Genomic DNA, 26,397 nt, shown 5'->3' on the forward strand with positions numbered 1-26,397 from the left:
GAGTGAGTGAGTAAAATATCCATTAATTTGGATTTCTTGTTTTGTGATCATTTTGGTTTTGTAATGTTTTGGTTTTGGTTTACAGGGAAGCCACCGTCATTGACGCTTTATTCTGTCAGGGCTCCATTAGAGCCTCTGCAGCAGGAGAATGCATCCCTTCATCCAGCTGGAAACAAAAATAAAGCCACGGCAAACAAGAAGGAAAGTCGAGCACCACCAGACACTTTACACTCAGGTACAACACAGACTGGACATGGGACTTTTTCAAGAAATCTGACTTCAGTGACCTCATGAAGAGAAGTAGCTCTCTCCTGGTTTAACCACACAGACGTAATGTCTTCTTTCCTAATTGAGTTATTTCCTAAAGTTCCCTTTCAGCAATATTCTGAGTGCCCTCACAAGGGCTATTTGCATTGGGCCAAATAACACATTTGACTAAATGCATTATTAAGAGGTTTCTCCCTCCTTTAATTAAAAGGCACAGGGGCCTGTTGTGGATTGGGAATGTGGCACACAGAAGAGAGGAGTTAACTTCCCCCAGTGCCTTTTTCCTGCTGAAAGTCACAAATACACACACCCCAAAGCCTTTTGCCTCTGAAGTGGCTATTTGCTGCAAATAGCAGCTGAGAGGGTGATTTTTTTTTTTCCAAACTGGAAAATAGCACCAGAGGAAGGGTCATCCCTTCCTTCCCCCACATTAGGGTCCTGATCTGGGCTAGAGCCTCAAGCAGCTTTTAGGTAAAGAAGAGGCACTTCCAGTTTTAATGTGTTTTTAATAACACATTTAGCCAAAGTTATAATTTGGCTGTTACTCTCCTCTCGACCTGACCTGGAACTAGGAACACACACAAATTGTCCGTGCTGTAATAAGTCAGCATGTAGGGTGATCATAAGGCTTTATGTTGAAAATATAATTTCAGCAGGTGCTGTTTCTTACAGCATAGCACTTCAGAGCTGAGAAAAGTTGCCCTTGCTCATATGCTCTCTTCTCTGCACTAAGAAGCAGTTATATGAGGCCTTGCCGTCTGTAGCATCTGGCCATCTTACACCAAGTCCCTGAGTCTGAATGATAATAGGTGTGTGGTTTATCAGTTGTGGAAAATGCATGTTTAGATGACTGGGTTTCCCTGAAATCAATGGGGAATATTTATTGACTTCATGGATTTCAATCCCATCTTTTTGTCAAGACAGCTGATAATAACAAAATAAAACAAAAACAGTAAAATATGATACAGTGTGAGCACTGTAAGATATTCACTTTAGGGATGGAGCTGCTCTGGGAAGAGTACCTGCTTTCTTACATGCAGAAGGCTCCATGTTCCCTCCCTGCCATCTCCAAGATAGGGCTTAGAGAGATTCCTGCCTGCAACCTTGGAGAAGCCACTGCCAGTCTGGGTAGACAATACAATGGTCTGACTCAGTAGAAGGCAGTTTCCTATGTTCCTAAAATCCTGTGTTAAAAGTAGATTAAAAAGAGCAGAGAGGGAAATCAAAGCCATAACTTCGCTGATAAGAACATGCAGAAGGCTTGTAGAAAAGAAATGCCATGCTCAGGAAAAGATCAGGCTCCTGTTTTGTGATCATTGCAGAGAGACCTAATCATATTCATGTTCATAACTGAGCATTGCACTCATATTTTGCTATTTTGAAGATACTTTTGTTCTCAGGATTTAATAAACCACAAATCGGTTCCCAGCAGAATAGCTCTGCATGTTCTGTTGATTAAATAGCTAAGCAGCCTTGTACTGGTTTCTAAGGTTTAAAATTGGATTATAAGGGGTTCCTGCCCTAACCTACAAGACCCAAATGCTATAAAAATGTTCAGATTATTAGTAGCTATGTTGGTTCCGGAGAATAGGAGACAGAGGCTTTTAGTTAGGTCTACTTGAGAGAAGCTCCCATTAAACTCAGTGGGATTATCTTCCAAGAAAACATGCATACGATCAGGCTGAGGGAGAGCGTGTGCAAGTGAATCTGTTCTTTTAGTGGAACTTGTAGTTTAAAGTGCTGAGGGAGTTCTAACTGCATGATGTTTGTCAGGCACAAACGTTCAGAACAAAACAAAAATCTGATTTCCTGTGCACCCTCGGGGCTATATAAATAGCTCACCCTGCATGTATTTCACTTCAACTGTTTGTCACTTTCAGATCCCGATTCAAAAGCAACCCCTGAGATGCTTCCTCTATCTCCATCATCTACATCCATGGACCTTCCACATTCTTTGCAATCAAATCCATCTGTTTTATTGAGTGTGAAGGTAAATTTGTAAAGGCAGGAGGAAATTACCATTCATCACATTTTATGTTCCTCTAATCTAAAAGGGCTCTCTCTGAGCCAATTAATAATTAGATTTTTAGGTGTACATGTAGTGTTTTGCAAACAGCATCTATTTCATACAGAAATGCTCATTAGGGATTCATGGTTTCTGGCTGAGTGCACTTTCAGAGGCACCCTTTGGCTTGCTGCTCCATAATCCAGGCAAATGCTCTAAATCTATGCACTTTTAATGAAAATGTATACAGGTGAAACTCGGAAAATTAGAATATCGTGCAAAAGTCCATTAATTTCAGTAATGCAAATTAAAAGGTGAAACTGATATATGAGACAGACGCATTACATGCAAAGCGAGATAAGTCAAGACTTAATTTGTTATAATTGTGATGATCATGGCGTACAGCTCATGAAAACCCCAAATCCACAATCCCAGAAAATTAGAATATTACATGGAACCAAGAAGACAAGGATTGTAGAATAGAACAATATCGGACCTCTGAAAAGTATACAGTGTACTGTGCTTGACTGGCCAGCAAACTCGCCTGACCTGACCCCATAGAGAATCTATGGAGCATTGCCAAGAGAAGGATGAGAGACATGAGACCAAACAATGCAGAAGAGCTGAAGGCCGCTAATGAAGCATCCTGGTCTTCCATAACACCTCATCAGTGCCACAGGCTGATAGCATCCATGCCACGCCGCATTGAGGCAGTAATTGCTGCAAAAGGGGCCCAAACCAAGTACTGAATACATATGCATGCTTATACTTTTCAGAGGTCCGATATTGTTCTGTTCTACAATATTAAAATATTAATATATTAAATATTAAAAAATACTACATCTCTATGTAGCTCCATTGAGAAATGAAACTTATTGGCTGTGGAATCTCTTCCATTTGCAGATATGCTATTAATACAATTTTTCATGTTAATAGCATGATTTTTCAAGTTTGAAAGAAGTTCTTCTTATATATCTGGGAGGAATCAAAGACTTGAACCAGCTCTCTGCACTTCCTTCAGCTGCTGATACCACTTTTGGTTGAGGTGTGAGCAATTGAGCCAACCTGGAAAACTTTGCAGAGCTAAGAGTGCTTCTAGAATCCTGTGCAGGTTATTTGAGGAACACCACTGGGTTCTGTGTGAATGCAGATCTACTGCATGGTATTGATGGCACATTGTTTCAGCAGCCCATTCATTGGATGCTGTGGATAATGGCAGAATACATCAGGCAGAAATCCATCCAGTGCATCTGCAGCAAGTTACTATGGGTGCCATACCTGTTGGATTTCTGTCTGAACATGTACTATAATGTGTTTGGAAAAACACTATGCCTTGTAGAGACTGCATCGGACAAATTTTCATCAGGTGCATCTCTAGCAAGAGATTGGGGAAGCTGCACCTCTTGACTTCCTGCCAGGATGCATCCCTCCCCAGCCCATGCTAGAGTGAAAGACCAAGGCAACGTGTGAGTGCACAGAGCCTAATTTGTAAAGCCAGCATGGAAGAAGGAATGAAGGGAAACAAGTAATTTAATACCACTAGCCGACCCTGCAGAGAGCATCTGTGCGCTCTATGGGGCCAGCAGTTACCTCTTCTCCCCCCCCCACCTTCTGCCCCAGTATCCACTTCCAGGCCGAGCCGCCTCTCCTCCCCACCACCACTTCTGCCCCGCCCCACTTTCTCCCCCCCCCCCATATTCCTGGGCCTGCCTCTGGCCTCTGTGGCCAGACCTTTCACTGCCGCGGCGACCAATCCTCCTGGGTGCGCCTCAGCCAATCAGGCCTGTCCGCCACCCAGCCAATCAGCTGGGCGCTGGGACGCACATTCCAAGGCACACCCAAGAGAATTACTATAATAGATTACCCCTACCCTGTGAAGGAGATGGGCTGAGTAAATAAGAGCAATTTCGTAATCTCCCATTTGTGTTAACCAGGGGAGCAGTAAAATAGACTGAACTTCAGGTTCAGGAGAAGTTCCCCTTAAAGCCCTAGTAGTGTTTTGCTTGTCAGCATTGGACAGGCTGTTAACTGCAACTGTTTTATAGCTAATTATAATAAATACTAAAAACCAGGTCTGAAACAATATAATACAGAAAACACTGGAATACAACAATTTGACATTATTTTATCTGAAATTGATATCTGTTGAAGCAAAGTTTATATGCATAACTCAAGTAAAGAACTGTCTGAAATAGAAGTATATTTCAGGCTAACTCTTTTTGACACAACAGTGGGATAAGCAATATTTACAGCTTCAAAAGGTTTAGTTTTTCCTTCAAGCCTGTCATATTGATTCAACCAGCTTAATAAAAAATACCAGTCTGTCAGAGAGCGGATGTAGGTATAAATGTGCTGTAATTGTGCCCTGTGGTTTGGCTTTGTGTTTGAAGGTAACATTTCTGATGTTCTGCTGACAGTTCATTGGGGTAATATTGCATCTTTTTCTCTCTGAAATCCCTAGCCCTGCAGTTCTTCCATTCCTCACCAGGAAACTCTTCCTAACGTCCTCAGTGAGAGCCTTTTATGGACTCGGAGTGCAGTGGAAGCTGCCACCAGTGGCTTCACTGAGGAGAACCGAATTCATGAAGGCATGTTTGCTGATGCCTACAAAGGTCAAAAGCACAACAGTCTGTATGTTGTTAAAAGGCTTAAAGATGTGAGTATCTTTCTTCTCTTATGCCATGAATTTAAGGGGAATGTTAAATTAGAACACTTATCAGAGGCAGGGGGTGCCACTGGATTCCTACAGTAGATGCTAATTGGAACGTATGAAGTCATTGCTCTCTCTTGAACTCACTCGCTGTTAGGATTAGAGCTGCTCCATCCCTGATGGCTTTTGGTTGAATTTTTACTGATCTGTTGTTTGAATTTGAATGTTATCTATGTTTTCATGTCATTTTTAATTTTTTGGTTTTTATGTTTTGAAAACTAACTTGAAACTTCTGAAATAGGTGGTATATTAAACAAATTCCCCATCCCTCTGCAGATATGAAAGAAGAACTTTCCAGGCCTTCCTACACATAGTATACTTGATATAGTATACCTAAACTTCCGAAAAGCTTTCAACAAAGTTCCAATTTAGCAGTCATGGGATAAGGGGACAAGTACATATGTGGATTGCTAACTGGTTGAAGGACAGGAAACAGAGGGCAGGGATAAATGGAGAGTTTTCACAACAGAGGGAAGAAAGAAGTGGAGTCCCCCAGGGATCTGTATTGGAACCGGTGCTTTTTAATTTATTCATAAATGATCTAGAAGTAGGGGTAAGCAGCAAGGTGGCCAGACTTACAGATGATACCAAACTCTTTCAGGTAGTGAAATCCCAAATGGATTGTGAGGAGCTCCAAAAGGATCTCTCCAAACTAAGGGAGTGGGCGACAAAATGGCAAATGCGGTTCAATGTTGGCAAGTGTAAAGTGATGCACATTGGGATGAAAAACCCCAACTTCAAGTATATGTTGATGGGATCTGAGCTGTCAGTGACTGATCAAGAGAGGGATCTTGGGGTCGTGGTGGATGGCTCATTGAAAGTGTTGACTCAATGTGCAGCAGCTGTGAAAAAGGCCAATTCCATGCTAGGGATCATTAGGAAGGAGATTGAAAATAAAACTGCTAATATTATAATGCCCTTATACAAAACTATGGTGCGGCCACACCTGGAGTACTGCATACAATTCTGGTCACCACATCTAAAAAAGGACACTATAGAGCTGGAAAAGGTGCAGAAGAGGGCAACCAAGATGATCAGGGGCCTAAAGCACCTTTCTTATGAGGCAAGGCTACAACACCTGGGGCTTTTTAGTTTAGAAAAAAATACAAGCAGGGAGACATGATAGAGGTCTATAAAATCATGCATGGAGTGGAGAAAGTGGTCAGAGAGTTTCTTCTCCCTCTCACATAACACTAGAACCAGCGGTCATCCCATGAAATTGATTGGCGGGAAATTTAGGACCAGCAAATGGAAGTATTTTTTCACACAATGCATAATCAACTTGTGGAATTTTCTGCCACAAGATGTGGTGACAGCCAACAACCTGGATGGCTTTAAGAGGGGCTTGGATAACTTCATGGAGGAGAGGTCTATCAAAGGCTACTAGTTGGAATGCTATAGGCCACCTCCAGCCTCAAAGGCAGGATGCCTCTGAGTACAAGTTGCGGGGGAGTAACAGCAGGAGAGAGGGCATGTCCTCAACTCCTGCCTGTAGGCTTCCATCGGCATCTGGTGAGCCACTGTGTGAAACAGGATGCTGGACTAGATGGGCCATGGGCCTGATCCAGCAGGGCTGTTCTTGTGTTCTTATGTTCAGTTATGGAAATGGTCTGGAATGGATTCACAAGTGCCCCTTTCCCAATGTCAAACAGCACAAACCAGTGTGATTGGATTCAAAATGAGGACAACAATCTACCACGTGTAGGTTGTTGTCCTTTCCCATTGTGCCAGGCTTTACCATGTCTAGACTAGGCATGCCTGCTGCTGCTGCTTCTACCATCATCCACCAATGTCTGTGCGTCTGGGCTAAGCCCAAGTTTAGCAAAGGTGCCCCAGTCTGAACCCACCAGTTATTTCTGGATGTCCAGAAAAAAAATCAAACAGACGGGTGCAAATTATTTCAAAATTGGATTAGCACTCTTAGATAAATAGCTTTGGATTTGTTCGGGAGGGAAATCTAAAAGTAGTGGAATTATATCCTATAGGGATGGCAGTCGTGTTAGCAAGGCCGTGTGTGTGTGTATTTCTTAGATGTTGATGTGGTATTTAAGTTGGAAGGCAGCAAATGTAAGATATCGGTCACATCACTTCCATGATGGGCATTGTAGCAGATTAAAGCCTTAGTCTCAGAGCAAGCTTACATGAGGGAAAGAAATGCTGAATCATCCCTGCTGAGCTGCCTGGTTAGGCTCCTCCTAAAACTATTCTGTATTATTGGTAGGTTCAAAATGCTGTCTCCACCACCCCTTTTGTCTACAGAAACTCTCTGGGCTTGGGGTGGGAGTACCCAGAAAAAAGCTCTCTTAATTTGGCTCTTGGAAAAGTACAAAAATCTTCCACATTCAAGCCTACACGTGGTGAGAAAACTGATAGCTTCTGACCGTTTGAGGATGTGTTTGCACCGGAGAACACCCCCCTTTCGCCCCCCCCCCTTTTCTGGAGTTAAAAACCAACTTGTAGAGCCTTGTAAAAAGAAAAAGTACTTTTAAAAACCCAGTTTTATTCAATTACTACAGACTGCTTCCATCTGATGCTTTCTCAGCTTTAAATACAGTTAAGAATACTTAGTAGGATTACAAAAATAGGTTGTCTTAATGCATGCTTAATATCTTTTTAGAGGCTTTTGCAACGCCCTAAGTATAGGCTAGTGTTTCTTATTTCAATTACATTACAGGTCAACAATAATATAACAGTATCTGGAATATGCAAAAGAGCACACACTAGAGAAATAGAACTTCTAACGCAAAGTCTGAGTAAACAAACTTTCCTCTAAACTAATCTTCCCGGAGCCAAAGCCCTGGCTCTTTGCCTTGAATTCACCAAACTCCTGATGAGAATTCAAGCTTTCTGCCCTCCTTTCTTTCAAGGATCTGCAGAGTTATTCTTCTGCAGCCAACCTCCATGGCCACATGTCCTCCTGTGCAGCACCAGCCCAGCTACTTCCTAACAAAGAACTCCCTTCTTCCTGGCAACAGCTTTCTAGGTCCCACCCTCCTGGTGTGCTGATTGGCTGAGCCCTGGAGTTCACCAACCTGTCAGTCAAGACAGGGTTCACTTCTGGTTAACTCTTAGAGGGAGGAGAGTCTGGTCACCACAGGCATTTTGAGGGAAAGGCTCCAATGAGTATATTTAAGATAATGAATATATATTTGAGCAACTGAAGAAGGTGGAAGCTGAAATGTCTTGCACATTATAATTCTGTTCATTAATCAAGAATAAATTTAGATAGATAATTTAAATGACACTGACTCTTGGGACAAGTAATAAATGTATTCAATTTTTATATTTTTTTTTAAATACCAGAATGAGACGCAAAGATTTTTTCATACAGAAGTACAGATCTGCTTTCGGTAAGTAGCTGCGCAAAAGCTGATGGAGGATGAGGAGGTCAGGACAAGTAGAAAGGCTGATCTCTGTTGACTTAGTGTGAATTATATTCTGCATTTTGCTTACTGTGAATTATTTTGTCATACACTTTTAAGCAGCCGGAGGCAACCAAGTGCACATATTTACCAGTTGTATAATACAGCTATTTTACCATCAACCAAGCACATCACATTATATAAATCCTGGCCCATTTTGACGCTTTCCATGTCTGCAATTCAAATATAAAAATGCATTATTTTAAGCTTTCTGTACCTCATTAACAAAATTCACAAGCAACACATTTGAGACTATAGCACCGGGGGCCTATTCATGTGTGAAGCTTGAAATTGTGGTTTAGCTCTGGTTCACAAACCAGGATGTGGAACCAAGACATAAAACTGGTTTCATATCCTGATTTGTGAACCAGAGTTAAAGCACACTTCCCAGCTTTGTGTGAACTGCTGAGCTGTGTTTTAAAGAACAGAAAATGGGAAAGGTAGGTACCAAATGCAGTCGTGAAACACAAAAAAGAGAAATACCTAAGAGATGTAAACGTATATTCTAATATCAATGGTAAGAGAATATAAGCATAAGTGAGGAGTAAGTATACAGTGTACAATATCCTTAAGGGTAATAACACAAAAATCATAATGTTGAAACAGACAATGTTGACTAATCCAATGAGTGATAACAGTTAACGGAATGCTGGAAGAGACAAATGGCTGAGACTTGCAGCACTTAGGCAAGCTTTCAAATGCTTCTTCAGTGTGTCAGAATAGGCCAGAAATGTTTGTCTCGATCTCCAAATAGTTTCAAATAGACTCTTGAAATAAAGGATATAGAATAAATAATATGATAATTTTAAAATCCAGAAGTACAAATACAAAGTGAACAATAATTTATTATCAACAGTTACTCTATTATCTATTCAAGGAGCAGAGCTCTGAAATGTCTTGTACCTCCAATGGCTTTCATATGTCTGAATCTAAGAAACAAAATGCATGTACTAAATAAGCCATCTCTGTTATATTATCCTTAGCATTTGTATGAGTTATTAATTTTTTAAAGAAGCAAATTTACAGTTCCGCCACAACTAAGTAAATCTATTTAGTTAAATCTACTACTACCATACTTACTGCATATTTTGCAAAGGGGGAGAAGAGAGTAACATCTGTACAGTCCAAAAATTAGTACTCTTATTACGGCCATAATAACTTACTAAATTGAGATAGTGATACTAAGTGTCAAAACACTCAGTTTAAGATCTGATACTCTGGTAGTATCGAAATTATGTGTATACTAACTTAACCTGTTCAGAGCATCTGCGCGCTAGTACTTGCTTGCTCCCCCCACCCTCCATCACAGCCCCCTCACCTCAGAGATCTCTCCACTCTCATCTGAGTTGCGCTCCTGCTCCATCCTGTTGCTTCCAACCCCCTCACCCCTTGGTCATGGCTGTGGCGTTGCCAGCGCTGATTGGCCAAGCCGCAGCCCCCTAACCCCGAAGACCTTCCCACTCTCACCCAAGCCTCGCTCCTGCTCCTCCCCACAGGAACAACAGCAGCAGTTGACCAGACCCTTCCTTGCTGCCGCCGCAATGGCCACTCATTCCCCTCCAGATGCTGACAGGCGCAGACCCGTCCCTCACCTGCCTGCCTCCCTCCACCAATGGCCTCAGTAGCCCTGAGCAGCAGCAGGGGTGCTGGTTGACTGGCCCCTTCCTTGGTTCTGCTGCCGCTGCCATGGCCACTGGTTCTCCTCAGGCTGCTGACAGTCCCTGGCCCATCCCTCACCCTTCCTTACTACTCTCTCCCCCACCTTTTTCACTTTTTCTCTCTCCACTGCTTGCTCTTCCTCTGTCTTTCTTCTCCTCCCTTCTCTCTCTCTCTCTCTCTCCCTGAGTTAACAGAACTTGTTTCCTCATCTAATCCGTACAGTGGCAGCCTCCTTCTTCTGAAAGGGCTCTTTCCTCCCTCACAATCCCTCTTTTCACAGACCCCTGCCCATCACAGGCTCCTCCTCCCTATCTGCATATGGAATCCCCACTGCTCAGTCACCATGGTGCTTCTGCTCTGTTACCTCCAATTGGTAAAGCACTGTGTGGGAGGGGCTTGCCACATACAAACTTAGAGTGTGTGAGTGTGTGTATGCATATGTATATATTCCTCACTTAAGAACATGACAATAGCCCTGATGGATCAGGCCCAAGGCCTATCTAGTCCAGCATCCTGTTTCACACAGTGGCCCACCACATGCCTCCGAGAAGCGCATGGGCAAGAGGTGAGGGCATGCCCCCTCCCTTGCTGTTGCTCTCCTGCAACTGGTACTTAGAGGCATCTTGCCTCTGAGGCTGGATATGGCCTATAGCCACAAGACTAGTAGACTAGCAGACTGTTCAAATGCTCAAACCTGTTCAAACCACCAGACTGTCCAAACGTTCTTTAGGTGTTGCCACCAGAATATTCTACGACTATTGGGCTTCTCTGTAGAAGATGGATTTCACTGCCTGATATATCCGTACATGCCTAATGGATCATTAATGGACAGACTGCAGTGTCAGGTAAACAAAAAAGTTTGAGTAGCTTACTGTATTGGAGTTCTAACAAAACATTGCATTAAAAGTAGTTTTGTGTTTGTTTTTTAAGCTGTAGAGGGGAGGGGAAGGATACCCTGACCGCAGTGACTGGGGCCAGAAGGCCAAAGACATCTAGGAATCTTCCCCCTCCCAACAAGAACACCAATAAGGGGAAGGTCAGATGACCATCGGTTACTGGGATCTTGCTGCTTCTTCTCAACCAGAATGGATTATCAATTGTCCTGTGGCCTTATGGGTCAGAGGAAGGATGGTCTGGCCCCGTGGGATGTACATGAACCAAGATTCATATACAGATTTGGCACCTAACCAGTTCGGCGCCATGGGGTTGGGAACACTATTCACTCTAAGGTGAGCGTGTGTGCAAAAGATTCGAGCCCCCCGCTGAGAGGATTCTATCAGCTGCACCATCTCACTGCGCTCCAATGGCTGCTTGAACTGCCGGCAGTCTTTCCCTCTGCTGCTGCTGCTGCTGTGTTAGCTCTTGTGACCAGAGCGAAGAAATCGGCTACACACACACACACACACTGCAAGCCAGAGAGCCGATTCTCCCATTTAGTTGCTCAGAGAAGGCTCCTGAGCAGCTTCTCTTCCCTTCTGCCTCCCCCCACCCCACTCCCTACAGGCTAAGGCTTCTTTGTCCAGTGGGAAACCTGGGAGAGAGGCTTCTGCCGGGAGCACCAGTGCTTAACTTACTTTCAAAGCCCTTTCTTGCAGTTGCAGAGGTCTTATATCTTGGTGGCTCATATCTCAGAAAGGAGGGTACCTAGAGGGAGGGTGTGTGAGAGTGAGTGTGCCTAGAGGGACTGAGTGTGTGTGTGTGTAGAGGGAGGTGTGCGGGGCAGGAAGGGAAGGAGTGTACTTGAGGGTGTGTGTGTTGTATCTGTAGTGGCACACAATAATGCACATGTGTGCACACTGCCTTGATGCTGCCGCCCAGAAGAACCCAGTCCACTCACTGATTAGAAAAATTAGAGGGAACACTATTTGGGAGCAGTGAGCATGACCTATTTAAAAAAAAGAAAAGAAAAGGAGAGCAGGTCCTCACCTGCTCTACACTGCCACATGCATCTTCCTGCTTCAGCACCACTCATCCTAAGAAACTGTGCATGGTGCTGGCACACACATGGCGTCTGTTCATGGATGCCATGTGGGTGCCAGCACCACATGTGGATTCTTGGAACAAGCACCACAGCAGCAGGAAGCTGCATACTGCGTCGGAGAGCAGGGAAGGACCTGCTCTCTTTTTTTTAATAGGTCGTGCTCACTGCTCCCAACCCCATGGCGCCAAACCTGTGCACCTCAGTTTGTGCTCATCCCTACTGGCCCCACTCACTAGCCATAGGAAGAAAGACTACTGGAATCTTACTTCCCAACAAGAAGCTTCATGTATTTGAGTGAAGGTTTAATGATAAGATTTTAAATGAATGTGCAAGCTGCTCAGAGCCTTTGAGCTGATGTAGAATACTGAATGAATCATATAAAGGAATTGATTCATGTCTTACAAGAAATTGAGTTAGGAGGCTCTCTTTTCCCCCTCTTCTGACTCGTGGGCTTTTCAGTCACTGATCTGTGAGCAGCAGAGAAAAACCAATGAACAACCTTAACCACATTATCTATATCAGCTATTTAAAAGGCTAAGAAATGTTTTGTGCTGCAAAATGAGTCCATCAGAGTGTGGGCTTTCTGTCTTTGAATTTCTGGTTGTGTTTAAGAATATCAGTCTGGATCCATGGCTACTTTTGTGTGACCAGGCAAGCTTTGGACTTGGATATATATAACAAACTACATTTATCCATGCTACATGGCAAACCTTGTTTGAAACGAAGGGCATTTTCAGCAGAAGTTTGATACAGCATGGATGTCTGCTGAGTAAAGCGGGTGGGGGTGGGAAGATAAAAAAACCCACTGAGCATGCCCAAACCATTATGTGTACCTAAAGTAGCTCTTTAGATCCTGACAAAGGAAATTGTCCAAGTACCACACAATAGGCGACATCAAGATTAAGTTAGTTATGACTAAGTCCCATTTAAATTAATGAGAATTTATTAACTTATCTCATTGATTTCAATGGTGCTTAATCATGACTAATTAGTCTGGATGTTGCCAACAGATGTCTCTTGGGCATGGGCATCCACTCTGTTTGGTGAAACATAATAATTAGTTCAAAAGTAACAGTAGTGTAATATCTTGCATTAAGACCTGTACCTTTTTATTGGGTATAATGTGGCTTCTATACTAATGTATCACTATGCTACTTTTTGGTTGAAAAGTAGTATTGTAGTAATAGTATACTACGTGCAGTTTTTACTGGACATCAATGGTGGCCATTTTAAATAGAGTACAGAATCAACCGTGTTTTGTTAATTTTTTTAAAAGAAGGGGAATTATTCTTGTATGCTTGGTAATTGATTAGTTCTTGCTTTGAACAGCATGATATTCAATTATCTGTTGGAGAATTTCCAGTGGAGAGTTTTGTTGATACCTGTCACAGAGGTAGGCACGTTGATGATCACACCGTCTTTGAAAGCATTAAGAATTCCTTTACCTTTTTGTTGCAGGATGGTTCTGAGCCATTGTCATGGGAGAAACGTATCAGAATCTCTATCGGACTTGTTCAAGCCATTCGACATCTACATAATTTGGGAATTATTCATGGAAATGTGAAAAGGTGGGGAGCTGACTTTATGGTTTGATGTATGTAATGTGCGCTGCTTTGCTGCACTTCTAGTATGTGTGCTTGTGTACTGCACACAGACCAGATATTGAGTTGATATAGCTTGTATGTGTGGCTGAATAGAATACAGATACACACACACAGCCCAGATACTATGGTTAGCAAAATGATTTTTTATTTATATATATTTTTAAAGTGGGGATAAGCTGAATGGAGGTATAGGATCAGCAACATACATTTGCTGAGGTTACAGGTATTTATGAAATTGTTGATGTGAATAAAATACTGCCATCCTATAATGTTGATTTCAATTATGTCTAGATGTACCTGTCAGCATTACAACTGCTAGGAGTCTCTTTTTGTATCAAAAAGATACTTACAGTGGTATAGCTTTTTAAAATCAGTTGTGAACTGATTGCCTGTTCCTGTAGCTGATTTTTTCTTCTATTTTCTGTCACCCCCTACAGTTCCAATGTTTTGCTGGATGCAAGCTTTGCACCACAACTTGGACATTCCGGTCTTAGGCTGCACCCTGTGGAGAGAAAATCTGAGTGTGCTGTGATTAAAACCAAAGTCTTGCAAGCTTCTCTCGCTTACTTTCCAGAAGATTTCATCAGGCATGGGCAGCTAACAGAGAAAGTTGATATATTTAGTTGTGGAATAGTAAGTTGTCTTCTTCTGGGCACCAGCACTATATGAACCTCAGCCCAAGAGTTTGGCAAGATTTAATCAAATTTCATTTCCTTTATTGCTTCCATCAAAGGGATTAGGATAATATCAAATCTTTTTAAATGATCTTCTGGCCTGGAGGCTTATGGGCAGGGCCATAGCTTAGTGCTATCGCATTGCATCCAGAAAGTCAGAGGTTCTACCCTGGGTGTCTTTAGTTAGAAGGATTTGGGGAAGCTGAACTGGAAAAGACCTCTGCCAGTGATAGGAGACCTCAGTCACTACATGAACCAGTGGTCTGACCTGATATTAGACAGCTTCCACCACCACAACCCCCTGCCCCAATAGGGCAGTACTGAGCATCAGACCCACTCATACATGGCCTTGATTGGAAACATTGTGCCGGGTACACTGTACAAATATTCTGCATGCCAGGACTTTAGGGAGGAGCTGGAGCACTGGATATCTCCAGGGAAGCAGCAGATGGGTGTGTTGCTGTGTGTCCAGTACTGTGCGTACCTGACTAAGGGCTGGAGGGAATTGTGCATAATATGAATACAGAGCTCTGCTCTTTGATAAAGACCATGATAATATGAATGATAGGGTTGTCATTGTCAACCCCTTGTGGGGTTGAACAATGGAGGTAGTACTTGGTTAAATCTCAGAAGCCAGGAATGGGCTAAGCAAGATTTCTAGTCATAGTGGGTTTCTGCCCCCACCAGCTCATTGTAGCCCCTCTGACTACCAGAAGCCAAATATATTAGGCAACATCAGATTCCAGGGCATGATCTGAGGCATAAATTGCAGCTACCTCGCTGAAGCTAAGCAGGTCTAAGTCTAGTCAGTATCTGCGCGGGAGATCTGGGGAGCCCTAGGCTACCTTGACTTCCATAATGGAAGAAAAGTGGAATATACATATAACAAATGTAACTTAATAAGTAAATAATAAACACAAGCACCTGTATGAAAATTGGCAGAGTTTATACAGAACACTGAATTTAGTGTTCTATATAGCACAGACTTTTTTAGCCCAAAATTTAATGTAGTCCTGAATGTAATAACTGCTCTGAGATTACTTTCTCCTTGATATATGTCATCACTTGTGAGCACTAAGAGCAAATAGGTGGAAAATTTTCTGCTATTCCTTTGTTTTCTTTGCAGTGGATGACGATTAATATCAATCTGATTGTTAAACAAAAATGTTTCCTAGGTTTTAGCAGAGATACTGACTGGCAGGAAAGCAGTAGATGAAAGGAGGCACCCTGTTTTTCTGGTAAGTAAAAACACTGGCTGACATGCAGACTGTTACTCATGAGTAGTCCTGTTTGACAAATTAGATGACTATCTTATAGAACATTATGGAACCAGCCAGCATAGCATAGTGGTTAGAGTGCTGGACTAGGACCGGGGAGACCCGAGTTCAAATCCCCATTCAGCCATAATCCTTGCTGGGTGACTCTGGGCCATTCACTTCTCTCTCAGCCTAACCTACTTCACAGGGTTGTTGTGAGGAGAAACTTAAGTATGTAGTGCATCACTCTGGGCTCTTTGGAGGAAGAGCAGGATATAAAATGTAAACTTGTAATGTTCCATTAATTTCAGTGGGACTACTCATGAGCAATTTAGATTGACTGTCAACTTTTTTTATTTTGGTTTGAGCTTGTGTTGAAGGCAGCATAACTCAAGGTTAGAGCTCCTCATGCTTGTCAATGCAATGTAATGCAACACTTATACCAAAACCTGTTCCAGCATGAAGATCAGTTGTGTCATGTGTGCAAAATCTTGTCTGCTGTCAGGATGGGGCCACCACATTTAAAAAAAAAAAACATAATCCCACACACACGCACAACCCCAGTACACTAGGCCTTGAGGAGCTGTGTGTAACTTTGGGCTTAATTTCCAGGGGCGGAGGGGTGGGAGTTAAATTCCTACACTGGATGCCTACCTTTCAGTCCACCCATCAGTGACTGTTATTCCCTGCAGTGCTCCAGCAACAGAAGTCATCCTGTGGGGATGCAGAGAGATTGGAAATTAGCAGTGCACCTTCCTCCTTCTCAGCCCAGTATGGGTGGAGGGGGGAGGAACATGGTTTTCACTGCTCTCTCCTCCCACCCGAAGGACGGTTTGCTTGCAGAAATGTGTCCCTGGGGCCTGTGCAACCCTCAGGGACATAATGCTGCAAGTGAATAGTTCTTTTGGAGAATAGTACTTCTGGAGAGAGAGCAAAATGTGCTGATAGTTTCCAACCTCTTTGCATCCCTGCAGGATTTCTTCTGTTGTCGTAGCACTGCAAGGAATGTCAGCCATATCATCAAGTATCAGTATCAACATTTAGCTGAGGAAGTCTGAAAGCTGTTAGGAAAGGCCTTGAACCTACTTAAGCCTGTAAAGAGACAAAAGTTTGGAGCGGTGTACAAATCTGACAAAGTTAAAAACAAACAAACTGGTGAACTTGAACCACGTGTCCAAATAGCCTTGGGACAGATTCTTGACAAATATAACACTTGCAAAAATGTCACGTCAAATAAACCGATTGGAATGCCCATTTTATAGTTTGCATTTAGCTCTCATTATTGTCTTTATGGAAATTATTTCTGCTTCATAAGACAGCTTAATATTATTCCAAAATAGAAACTATACAGACAAAAGAGACTGTTCCTCTACACTTCTGCCATTTTTCTTCTTTAGAAAGATGCCCTCCTTGATGAAATCCAGCAGGCAAAAGTACAATCTGGTTCTAAGGCAATAACCTTTGAAAAACGTGCTGCTGAGGAAATATGTTGCAAATATAAAGACAAGCAAACAGCTCACTTCTCAGCTGAGCCTGCTCTTTGTCTGGCTACTGCTGCCTGTGTGTGTTTGCGGAAAAAGAATCCTGATATGGCAGAGGTAAGTGGGAATTTCACCTCACCACCCCACTCTGAAAGTAAAGCTTTGCTCCCTAGCCCTATAGATCCGTGCTGAGTCATGTGCCCCTCAGCCAGTTTTTTGTACTTGAAAAACAGGAGAAGGGAGAGTCAGTTAGTGCAAACACTATTATTTGCAGCAAAGTATGAAGGGAGATGGGTGTTCCCAAATACTTGGTGATATATGGTAGAGTGATTAGCTGCATGTTCATTGCAAGTCCATAGCTTTTGTTTGCACTTCACAGCTTTACCATAATAAACACAGTGGTGCTGAAAAAGGTGCGTGAATTGGCTCAGAAATGCTGGATATCGGGTTTTGCCATTCTCTTAGGCATTTCTTTCTGAATGGCAGGAACTCTCCGGGTTTTTCCTCAGCCCTACCTGGAGATGGCAGGGATTGAACCTGGGACCATGTGCTCTACCACTAAGAGACTGCCCATGCCCATTCAACCTTGGGAGCTCTGTTGCTAGAGTGCTTGTCCTCAAAAGTCAGCTAGAAACTATATTACATCCATATGTAATTTGCCCCCCCCCCTTTCTTTTGGTGAGGAAAATATGAATCAAGTGTTTAACATTACTGTTTAAACAGGTATATGAAATTACAGAAATGGCAGCTCATCACATAGAAGCTCATAAGGTGGCTGAAGGGAGCAAATACTGTAGACTCTTTGTTAACACTCCAGAAGAAACCAATGATGAGCCAGCTAGTCCCTTCAATGGTGGTGTCTCAGTTTACGGCAATTGTGAAAGTAGTGTGAATGCTGGGTCCCTGAACTGTGTAGATTTGTTGCCACCTTTAATAAGAGTTGCTGTTCCTGAAACATACTCTGAGCAGATGTTACGGGTCCCTTGTGAGTCTGATGAATCAAGTTCCTTTTTATGGGATCTGGCGGAAGATGTTTCATGCCAACAACAAAACATTAGCCATCCTGACCCAGAAAATATTTCCCCTACTGAGCCTCATACAAATAATCAAGAATATACCAGTGACTTCACAGCAAACGTAGTCTCTGACAGAAGTACGAAGCTACAGGAAACCTCTTCTGCTTCAGACAGCATGACTTCATCAAATAGAGAAAACTCTGCTGCCACCTGTTCTTCACAAGGTAACTTTTAAATATTATTTGAAGGGGGGAAATTAAGAACCACCTGTCAAGACAGAGACAGGAAATTTTGGAAATATATTATAATCTGAAAGGTTTGAGCTAATTTCTGTATTCAGTGGCATGTAATTTGAGTATCATTTATGACCTGGGAGATGGGGTTTAGGTAGCAGGCATCCTACAGTTATTGTAAAATACTTGGTTTGGTGACTTCCCTCTTTAAAAAAAACAAAACAAAAAAAACCAAACCTTGATTAAAATCTTGGTAAGGGTTTATATTAGGGCTGTGTAGTAAAATTAGAGCTCCAGCATGGAGTTCCCTTCCCCACCACCAGGCGGTGTCAGATCATGGGGCAAGTACCCCAGGGTAGCACACTGGTGATGGTGGCCCTTTAGCTGGCCACCCAGCACTGGCACAGGGGTGACTGGGTGGCCCCGCGTTCATCAGGAGCTGGGTGGGTGGGCAGAGTGATGTGCAGCCAGCCCAGGAAGTCTACACAGCTGCTGGGAGAACGCATGGTCTTCTGGGAATTGTAGTCCCACTCCCAGTGCAGAAGAGGGAGCAGCAGCTGCAGCCTGTGACAATGTTTCAGTTTTTAAAAAACTAAAATGGCCTGTGAAAAAGCATTTCCAAATAGGTAGTTTTGTCAGAGGCTGAAGGGGAAGGGGAAGATGTTGGAGGGTAGAATGTTGTGGGGAAAGGAGCTAGGATTTGACAGTTGGGAAAGTCTGTTGGGTGGAGGGTAGATAGGACTCCTAGGTTAGGAATTGAATAGGAAATGGTTTCATTTAAAAGCAATCAATCTGTGTGAAAAAACAAAAGGAAAAGGAAGATCCATGAAACTAGTAACATCACATGTATAAACAAATGTATCTTAATATTGAGTGTTTGATTTGTCATTCCTTTGAAAATAAATGAACTTTGATCTGTCCTCTCTGAGACACATGCATTTAAGGTTTGACTGCCTACACCTAACTGAAGTAATTTTCACAAACTGTGACACAGTATTCCTCCTTGGGCTTTTCATTTTTGTTTTGATACTACTTTATACCCTCTGGCTGAATCTGTCCTTCAATACTGCACATGCCCTTTATCTCCTCTCCCTATATAAGATTTTGGATAGTCCCAAAATGTTGCAAAACAGCTCCCTCTCCCACAGGTCTAATTTCTCCAAGTTAAAAACCAGATCTTACAAAGAAACCATTTGAACAGGGTATGCCATCAAGAGAGGTGCCTGGTCACTTAAGACTGTCACTGTGGCATAATCATTACATGTTGGCCACTAAAGTGGTTAGATAAGAGGGCTGATTTATTATCATCCATCATCATCATCAATAACAATTTGATTGTTATTGTGTAACCCTATTTCTCCTTCATATAAACACCTTTCAACAGTTCCTGTCTTCATAGGTTAGGATTCTAATCTGTAAAGACAACTAGCATTCTATAGTTCAGTCCAACTTTTGATTAGCTATTACATTAACAATTTGGAAGTGATTGTGCTTATTAGTTGTATAGTGCCAATGGGGTGTGTGTGTGTGTGTGTGTGTGTGTGTGTGTGTGTGAAATCTTGCTTTTTATTTCAGCACAAGCTAATGAAGCCTTTATGGAAATAAAGATCAACGATAAAAAGAAGAAGCTGATGGAACAATGTTTACTGTATGAAGCAAAGAAGCTCAACAGTTGTGAACTCTTTGAATCATAAATGTAATCATAACTGGCATTTCCCAAAGGTTTTAGCTGCTGCTGCTTCTTTAAAAAAAAAAAAAACACCTCTTGTTGAACACAACACAATATATATATTTTTAAAAATTATGCTCGGGGCAAATGTGTTCCATGAACGTGGGCCCTGTGCCCAAATGTTCGAGGTAAATCATAATTTCCCCATAGGAATCAATGGGAAATGCAAAGATATTAATAAATTGTGAACGGCTGGGCAGAAATCTCTAAATTTCACATGATGATCCTACATGATTATAGCATTAAATGTGTGGAAGTTCATGCAGTTCAGTCCACCTGTTGATTTTTTTAAAACTTAAAAAAAACCCTTTTTTTAAAAATGCATTAAAAATAATGGGGTAGACTGATCTTGTATTTCCACACATTTAATGCCACTGGAGTGGAGAGCTGGTCTTGTGGTAGCAAGCATGACTTGTCCCCTTAGCTAAGCAGGGTCTCTCCTGGTTGCATATGAATGGGAGACTTGATGTGTGAGCACTGTAAGATATTCCCCTTAGGGGATGGAGTTGCTCTGGGAAGAGCAGAAGGTTCCAAGTTCCCTCCCTGGCATCTCCAAGATAGGGCTTAGAGAGATTCCTGCCTACAATGTTTGAGAAGCCTCTGCCAGTCTGTGAAGACAATACTGAGCTAGATAGACCAATGGTCTGACTCAGTATATGGCAGCTTCCTATGTTCCTACCATCATGTAGGATCATCATGTGAAATTTCAGAGATTAAATTTCCTCACAGGAATTTTGGGGACTTTCTGACCAACCATTCCAGAATGATAACATGGGGATCTGATATGAAGACAGTTTTCCTCCAGATAAGGTTTGAATAGTGGACAAAGTTTCCAAGGCAGCTCAGACTACAAGGAATATGAGGAACAACAAAATTCAATAAAAGCACCAACATAAAATAATAAAGCAGGAGTAAAAAGAGAAGTAAACTCAGCAATAAAACAAGGAATTCAAGTCTCTGATATGATAATATCAAGAACATGAAACTAACAGTTCACCAGATCATAGCTTAGCCTGCTGGAGTAGCATCCAGAGTTATGTTGCACAAATGGTTTCACTCACAAAGGGGGAGAAGGGAGGTTTTCACCTTCCCTCCCCCACTCCACTCTGCTGCCCCCTCAGAAATATGTGCTTGAGAATTAGGCTTTCAGTGGCTTTTTCATATTTTCTGTGAGCATTGGCAGGGCAGCAGGAGTGACTGGTGAAAATTGCTGCCCCTTTCACAATGAATTGGCTTCATCAGATTTGGGAAGTTGTATTTTTGATTAAATTGTCATCTTATAAAAATCTCAGAGATAATGATTCAATAGACAAAATTGTAAATAAGTGGAATCTGTTTGCTAATTATTGGAATAATAATGTTAATGATCAGATCCACCCTTACATGCTGGTTTTTTAAATTATTTAAAGTATTTTTTTCATTCTCTACTGAAGATGTATGAGATCATTTTTTGTATGACTTTTGTAAATGTTTTTGATATAAAATTATTGACACTTAAATTATTGATGACCCCAGGCTACCAACCACAGAAACAACCATTACTGGCTCACTCCCAGGTAAATGTTTGCAGCCAAATAGGTTGTTGTTGTGTTTTAATATTTACATACCACTTTTCAATAAAATGTGCAGTGGTTTACATAGCAAAAGCAATATGAACATATTGCTGGGTTTTGTCTAGTTTGTAAGGCCTCTTCCTTAGTCATAGTTTTTCAAATAAAATAAATTTTTACGTTGGCTTCTAAGATATTTGCAGCTAGCTCCTGTGCACAGCTGGAGATTCCTAAGCCCATTGAAATAGGCTTACGTACAGCTAGGGATGTGCATGAGCCGGTTTGGCGCCGCCTCTGGGAAGCGCTGAACCGGCTCAGATGCCAGCATTGAACCAGTTCAGGACGCAGTTCCCTTTAAAAAGCAGGTACAGCTCCTTACCTACTTGTTCGCCACCCCACCACTTTTCCAGTGGCAATGCCCACTCTCCAAAAGGCTGTGCGTGGCTGCAGCGCTGTTCCCTGCAGCCTCCATCCGGTGTCGGCTTTAGTGAACAGCGCTGCAGCCATGCGTGGGCTTTTGGAGAGTCGGTGCTGCTGCTGGATGAGCAGGCAAAGGAGCTGCTTTCCTGCTTTTTAAGGGAACCACTCCCCACCAGCAGCTACCTGAGCTGAAATACAGGTCTCCCTAAATACAGGTACCCAGGCATAGTTTTGCAGCCCCAAAATAACAAGTGGGAGAGCAGGAAATAAAACCAAAAGAGACAGAGGTCCAGTGAGACACGGAGAGTGCAGCCCTTGACATCGATGCTTGGGGACAGAGGTCCAAACTGTGGTACAGAGGCAGCCTTTGGACCAGAAGTCTGGGCAAAAGTCCGGTCCTCTGCACTGGGGAGTCCCCCCACCAATGTCCTGCAGGGGGCCAAGCGTGCAGCGCTGAGGGTGGCTGTGGCCAGCCAGCTTGCGTCCTGCCTGCCAAACTGACTTTTTAAAAGTTTTTAAACTTTGTAATTTTGGGTGGGGGGTGTTTATGTTTTAACTTGGTATTTTAATGCTGTTTTGTGAGCTGCCCAGAGAATAAATTGTTATGGGGCAACTAACACAGTTTATTAGTATTATTTATTTCTACTAGAGATAGAAAAAAACAAAACAGAAAAACCCCACCAGCTTTCCCTTAGCACCTATCTGTTGTAAAAAAATTGCTTATCTGGTGGTAGGGAGGTGCGATGGGGGGGCGGGGAAGAGGCGAGGCTTTTAGGTCCAGGCTCCAAAATTACCTCAGTACACCTCTGCTGTGGTAACGCTGTTGTGACCTAATGACTGCTAATTTGTTCCTTTTAGTAACGACCATTTTATTTCCAGCATTAATTACCCTGCCTTGGGTGGATATACCAAAAGGATAATAGCATATACAAAATAAATGCTATATATTGATTGTCTTTTACTAGTAAGCTACTTTTATTACTTAACAGTATAACTATTTATTTACTGATATTTTTTGCCTTTGGGGGTGAACTACAAACAAATCCTATTGTATTTGTATCTACTTGTAGCATGTTTTGTATTTTATAGATTTTTTCAAAATGTGGTAACCAAAAAGTTAACAAAATCTGATCACTGAAGTATATTTATATTATTTGTATTCATAATTCCAAGTCTTCTCTGGCATTATACATTTTACTCACAGGAATATGGTTTTTAAGATACACATTAAGATATATACAAAGCCATTAACAGCATATGAAAACTGTTTTCATGCTCTACAACTTCCCATTGAAATGTATATTTCAAGTTATCTGTTTTAAAGGCATAGTTTCATCATACATTCTCAATAAATGATTTGGAAACAGCTTCTCTGTCTATGCAGTCCTTTCAGTCATCGAATATGGTTTGCCTCTGTAGGATTTCCCTCCCCTCTCAATTATCATTGCAACATTTGTGTAACACACATTGCATATTCTATACAGTAGAGCCCCAATTAGTCATCAGACCCTCAAAACAAATGTATGATTTTTTTAGAATTTACATTAAAAATAAATACCACTTTAACTACTTCCCAGAAGCCAAACCAGGGAACATTCACAAGCTCTTCTGCTTTGGGTGCCTTCTGTTGAGTATGGTGTGGCAAGTATATAGCTGGTGTGCTCTACTCCCTTTCTCCTGGGGCTAGATATTTTTTGTTAAGTTTTGTAACATTTAAATATAAATACACTGTTGAATGAATTCTAGGGGAAGAGATTGATATAGTTGATGTTCGTTGCTGGCCTGTCCATTGTCCTGCCTGTATGGACTGAGAGTATTTCCTGAACCCACCCAACATTTATTCCAACTCTGTATAAGGTTGCTACTGGTGGGCAAAGATATCTTTCAGGGAAGCTATTGTATGCTGTTACTGATCTTCCCATTAAGAAATCCTAGGATACCTCACCATTATTTTACATGGTTGCAAGAATCACCAAAAATAAATGAGTAGTGTTTTGAATGCATTATGGTATAAATGCTAATTCTTAGGAATATGCTTGATGATTCTTATGTGCTGCATCTGCTGAGTCATATTTGACACCAGTAATGGGTCACGTTTCAAGGGTACATGGCTTCTTCCCCTTTTAAGCAGTCACATCCTGTTCTTTCAACTCCTTGGAGGAAGAACAGGCTCTAAATATAAAATGCTGCATCTATCATTGAGCGTTATGGTAATTTTTCTAATATTTGTTCTTTTGAAATGTGGAACTGTTCTGCTGACGATCTGTTGAGAAAAAAGTCTTCACTAAGTCTAGTTTTGACCTTAAAGTTATACCACCAGTACTTATTCCTGCATGCATGCCTCATTTGAATAGTGCTCCAGTTAGGAGCAGGGGGTCTAATAGGGGCCTACCTTCAAGGGTTCCCCAAATAGTTTAAGGCCTGTGTCTTTCCCAGATATTTCTACCAGAAATTCTTTGGTTAGGGGCATGACTGAAAATTAGGTGAACCAGTCACCCAGAGAAAAAGGGGAAATTACTAGAGATGCTCAGATGCTCAGCTAAGTGCCTTGAACAATATCTTGCATTGCTTGCCAGAATTTTGTTGTTCTACTGTAATGCTGAAAGTACTGGTTTTTATCTGTCTGGAGCTTTCTGAATATTATTGTGCTGTAGTTGAATTCCCTGATAAACAATAGTGAAATGTTTGGTAGAGGAAAAGTACTGATCATTGAACCATGATCCAGTGTTCTTATGTGGTACCCACCCCTCCTTTTGTTTCCTTGACACCCTCCTTGTTTTGACCCAGACAGAAGCACTGAGTTGCCTGTGCAAATTATTTACATGTTTCTTGGATGACAGAATTGTATGGATAATATCCCCATGTAGGTGAAGAGGGGGATGTCCAGGAGTGCATATGCTGCCTAGAGCAATTGTTTACAGTACCCGGTTGACAGGCTTGGAAAAATCCATCTGAAATCTATAGGGGCAGATATAAAAATCTGAACCCTTTAAGAGAGGTTGTCTTTGGGCAATATGGCAGAGAGCAATAAGGAAAGCAATCCACCTTGTCTGGCTGTCTAACTTTTGAGTATTGACAGAAGTCAGTTTTCATAGAGAGAGTGTACTAGTGCATAACACTGTGTTGCTGATATGCAGAGCAAGTCTCCTATAACATCATCATCCAACTCAGATCCGGTATGCCTGCTTCCTACATGGTGCCAGCCTGAGTGACTCGAACTGGGATCCCAAGCTTAGATGGGTAATTGTGCAGCTTCTTTGCGGTTTTGGAGATACTACCGCTTGAAATCCTCCCCCTCATCTCCCACTGATAAGCAGCGGCTGCATGTCTGAGCTGCTGGTTCCCAGCCTTTCTCCACTCCCTCACCTGTATTCCACATTTCTCCCTCCCTTCTAGGTTGAAACTGTTTTTGAATTTGGTCAGTGAAATAGATAACAGCTTATATGCATTACAACATTAGAAAACTAGAATTGTGCTTTGAGCTCTGATTGCTAAACATTGTATGTAGTGTTGCCCAGACACCCCAGTTATGTTTCTGTTTTCTTACAATAAAGCTTACATTTCTTCAATAGCCTTGAGTCTGGTTCTCTCTCTCTCTCTCTCTCTCTCTCGCTCTCTAATGTCAGTCTGTCCATGAGCCACATTAGGAACTAGAATTGTGGAGGTTGCAGCACCGGTTCTCCCTTCACTCTGGTGCTGGTTGATTGAGCATGCACAGAGTGCAGTTGGACCCCTGGTGGTAGCCAGAACTCCATCACTTAGCCACTGTCTTCCTTTGGAGAGCTTCTTTCAAGCATACATCATTCCTGCCGATATATAAAAACAAATTGCTTAAGAACTTATAATTATAATTATAATTATTATAATATTATTATTATTATTATTACATTTATATCCTGCTCTTTCTCCAAGGAGCCCAGAGCAGTGTACTACATACTTAAGTTTTTCTTTCACAACAACCCTGTGAAGTAGGTTAGGCTGAGAAAGAAGTGACTGGCCCAGAGTCACCCAGCAAGCCTCCTGGCTGAATGGGGATTTGAACTCAGATCTCCCCGGTCCGAGTCCAGCACTCTAACCACTACACCATGCTGGCTCACATAAGAAAAGCCCTGCTGGATCAGGCCCAAGACCCATCTAGTCCAGCATCTTGTTTCATATAGTAGTCCACCAAATGCCTCTGGGAAGGCCACAGGCAATTGCTGAGGGCATGCCCTCTCTCCTGCTGTTACTCCCCTGCAGCTGGTTTTTAGAGGCATCTTGCCTCTGAGGCTGGAGGTGGCCTATAGCCCTCCGACTAGTAGCCATTGGTAGACCTGTTCTCCATGAATTTATCTAAACCCCTCTTAAAGCCATCCAGGCTGTTGCCTGTCACCTCTTGTGGCAGACAATT

At 42.2% G+C, this 26,397-nt stretch overlaps 1 protein-coding gene across 1 annotated transcript in view; it reads left to right on the forward strand.

Annotated features, from left to right (window-relative positions):
• IRAK2 (interleukin 1 receptor associated kinase 2) overlaps positions 1 to 23,376 on the forward strand; it is a 38,195-nt gene extending 14,819 nt beyond the window's left edge. Inside the window, exons 3-13 of the mRNA XM_053302991.1 lie at positions 86 to 235; positions 2,148 to 2,257; positions 4,734 to 4,928; positions 8,286 to 8,332; positions 10,794 to 10,908; positions 13,503 to 13,612; positions 14,086 to 14,281; positions 15,498 to 15,560; positions 16,976 to 17,176; positions 17,783 to 18,299; positions 19,884 to 23,376. Coding sequence (XP_053158966.1) covers positions 86 to 235; positions 2,148 to 2,257; positions 4,734 to 4,928; positions 8,286 to 8,332; positions 10,794 to 10,908; positions 13,503 to 13,612; positions 14,086 to 14,281; positions 15,498 to 15,560; positions 16,976 to 17,176; positions 17,783 to 18,299; positions 19,884 to 20,002 — 1,823 coding nt within the window. The 3' untranslated portion in view covers positions 20,003 to 23,376. The remainder of the gene's footprint in view (positions 1 to 85; positions 236 to 2,147; positions 2,258 to 4,733; positions 4,929 to 8,285; positions 8,333 to 10,793; positions 10,909 to 13,502; positions 13,613 to 14,085; positions 14,282 to 15,497; positions 15,561 to 16,975; positions 17,177 to 17,782; positions 18,300 to 19,883) is intronic.
• The last annotated feature ends 3,021 nt before the right edge of the window (positions 23,377 to 26,397 follow it).

This window comes from Hemicordylus capensis, chromosome 2 (genome assembly GCF_027244095.1).
Source record: "Hemicordylus capensis ecotype Gifberg chromosome 2, rHemCap1.1.pri, whole genome shotgun sequence".
NCBI classification, from domain to species: domain Eukaryota; kingdom Metazoa; phylum Chordata; class Lepidosauria; order Squamata; family Cordylidae; genus Hemicordylus; species Hemicordylus capensis.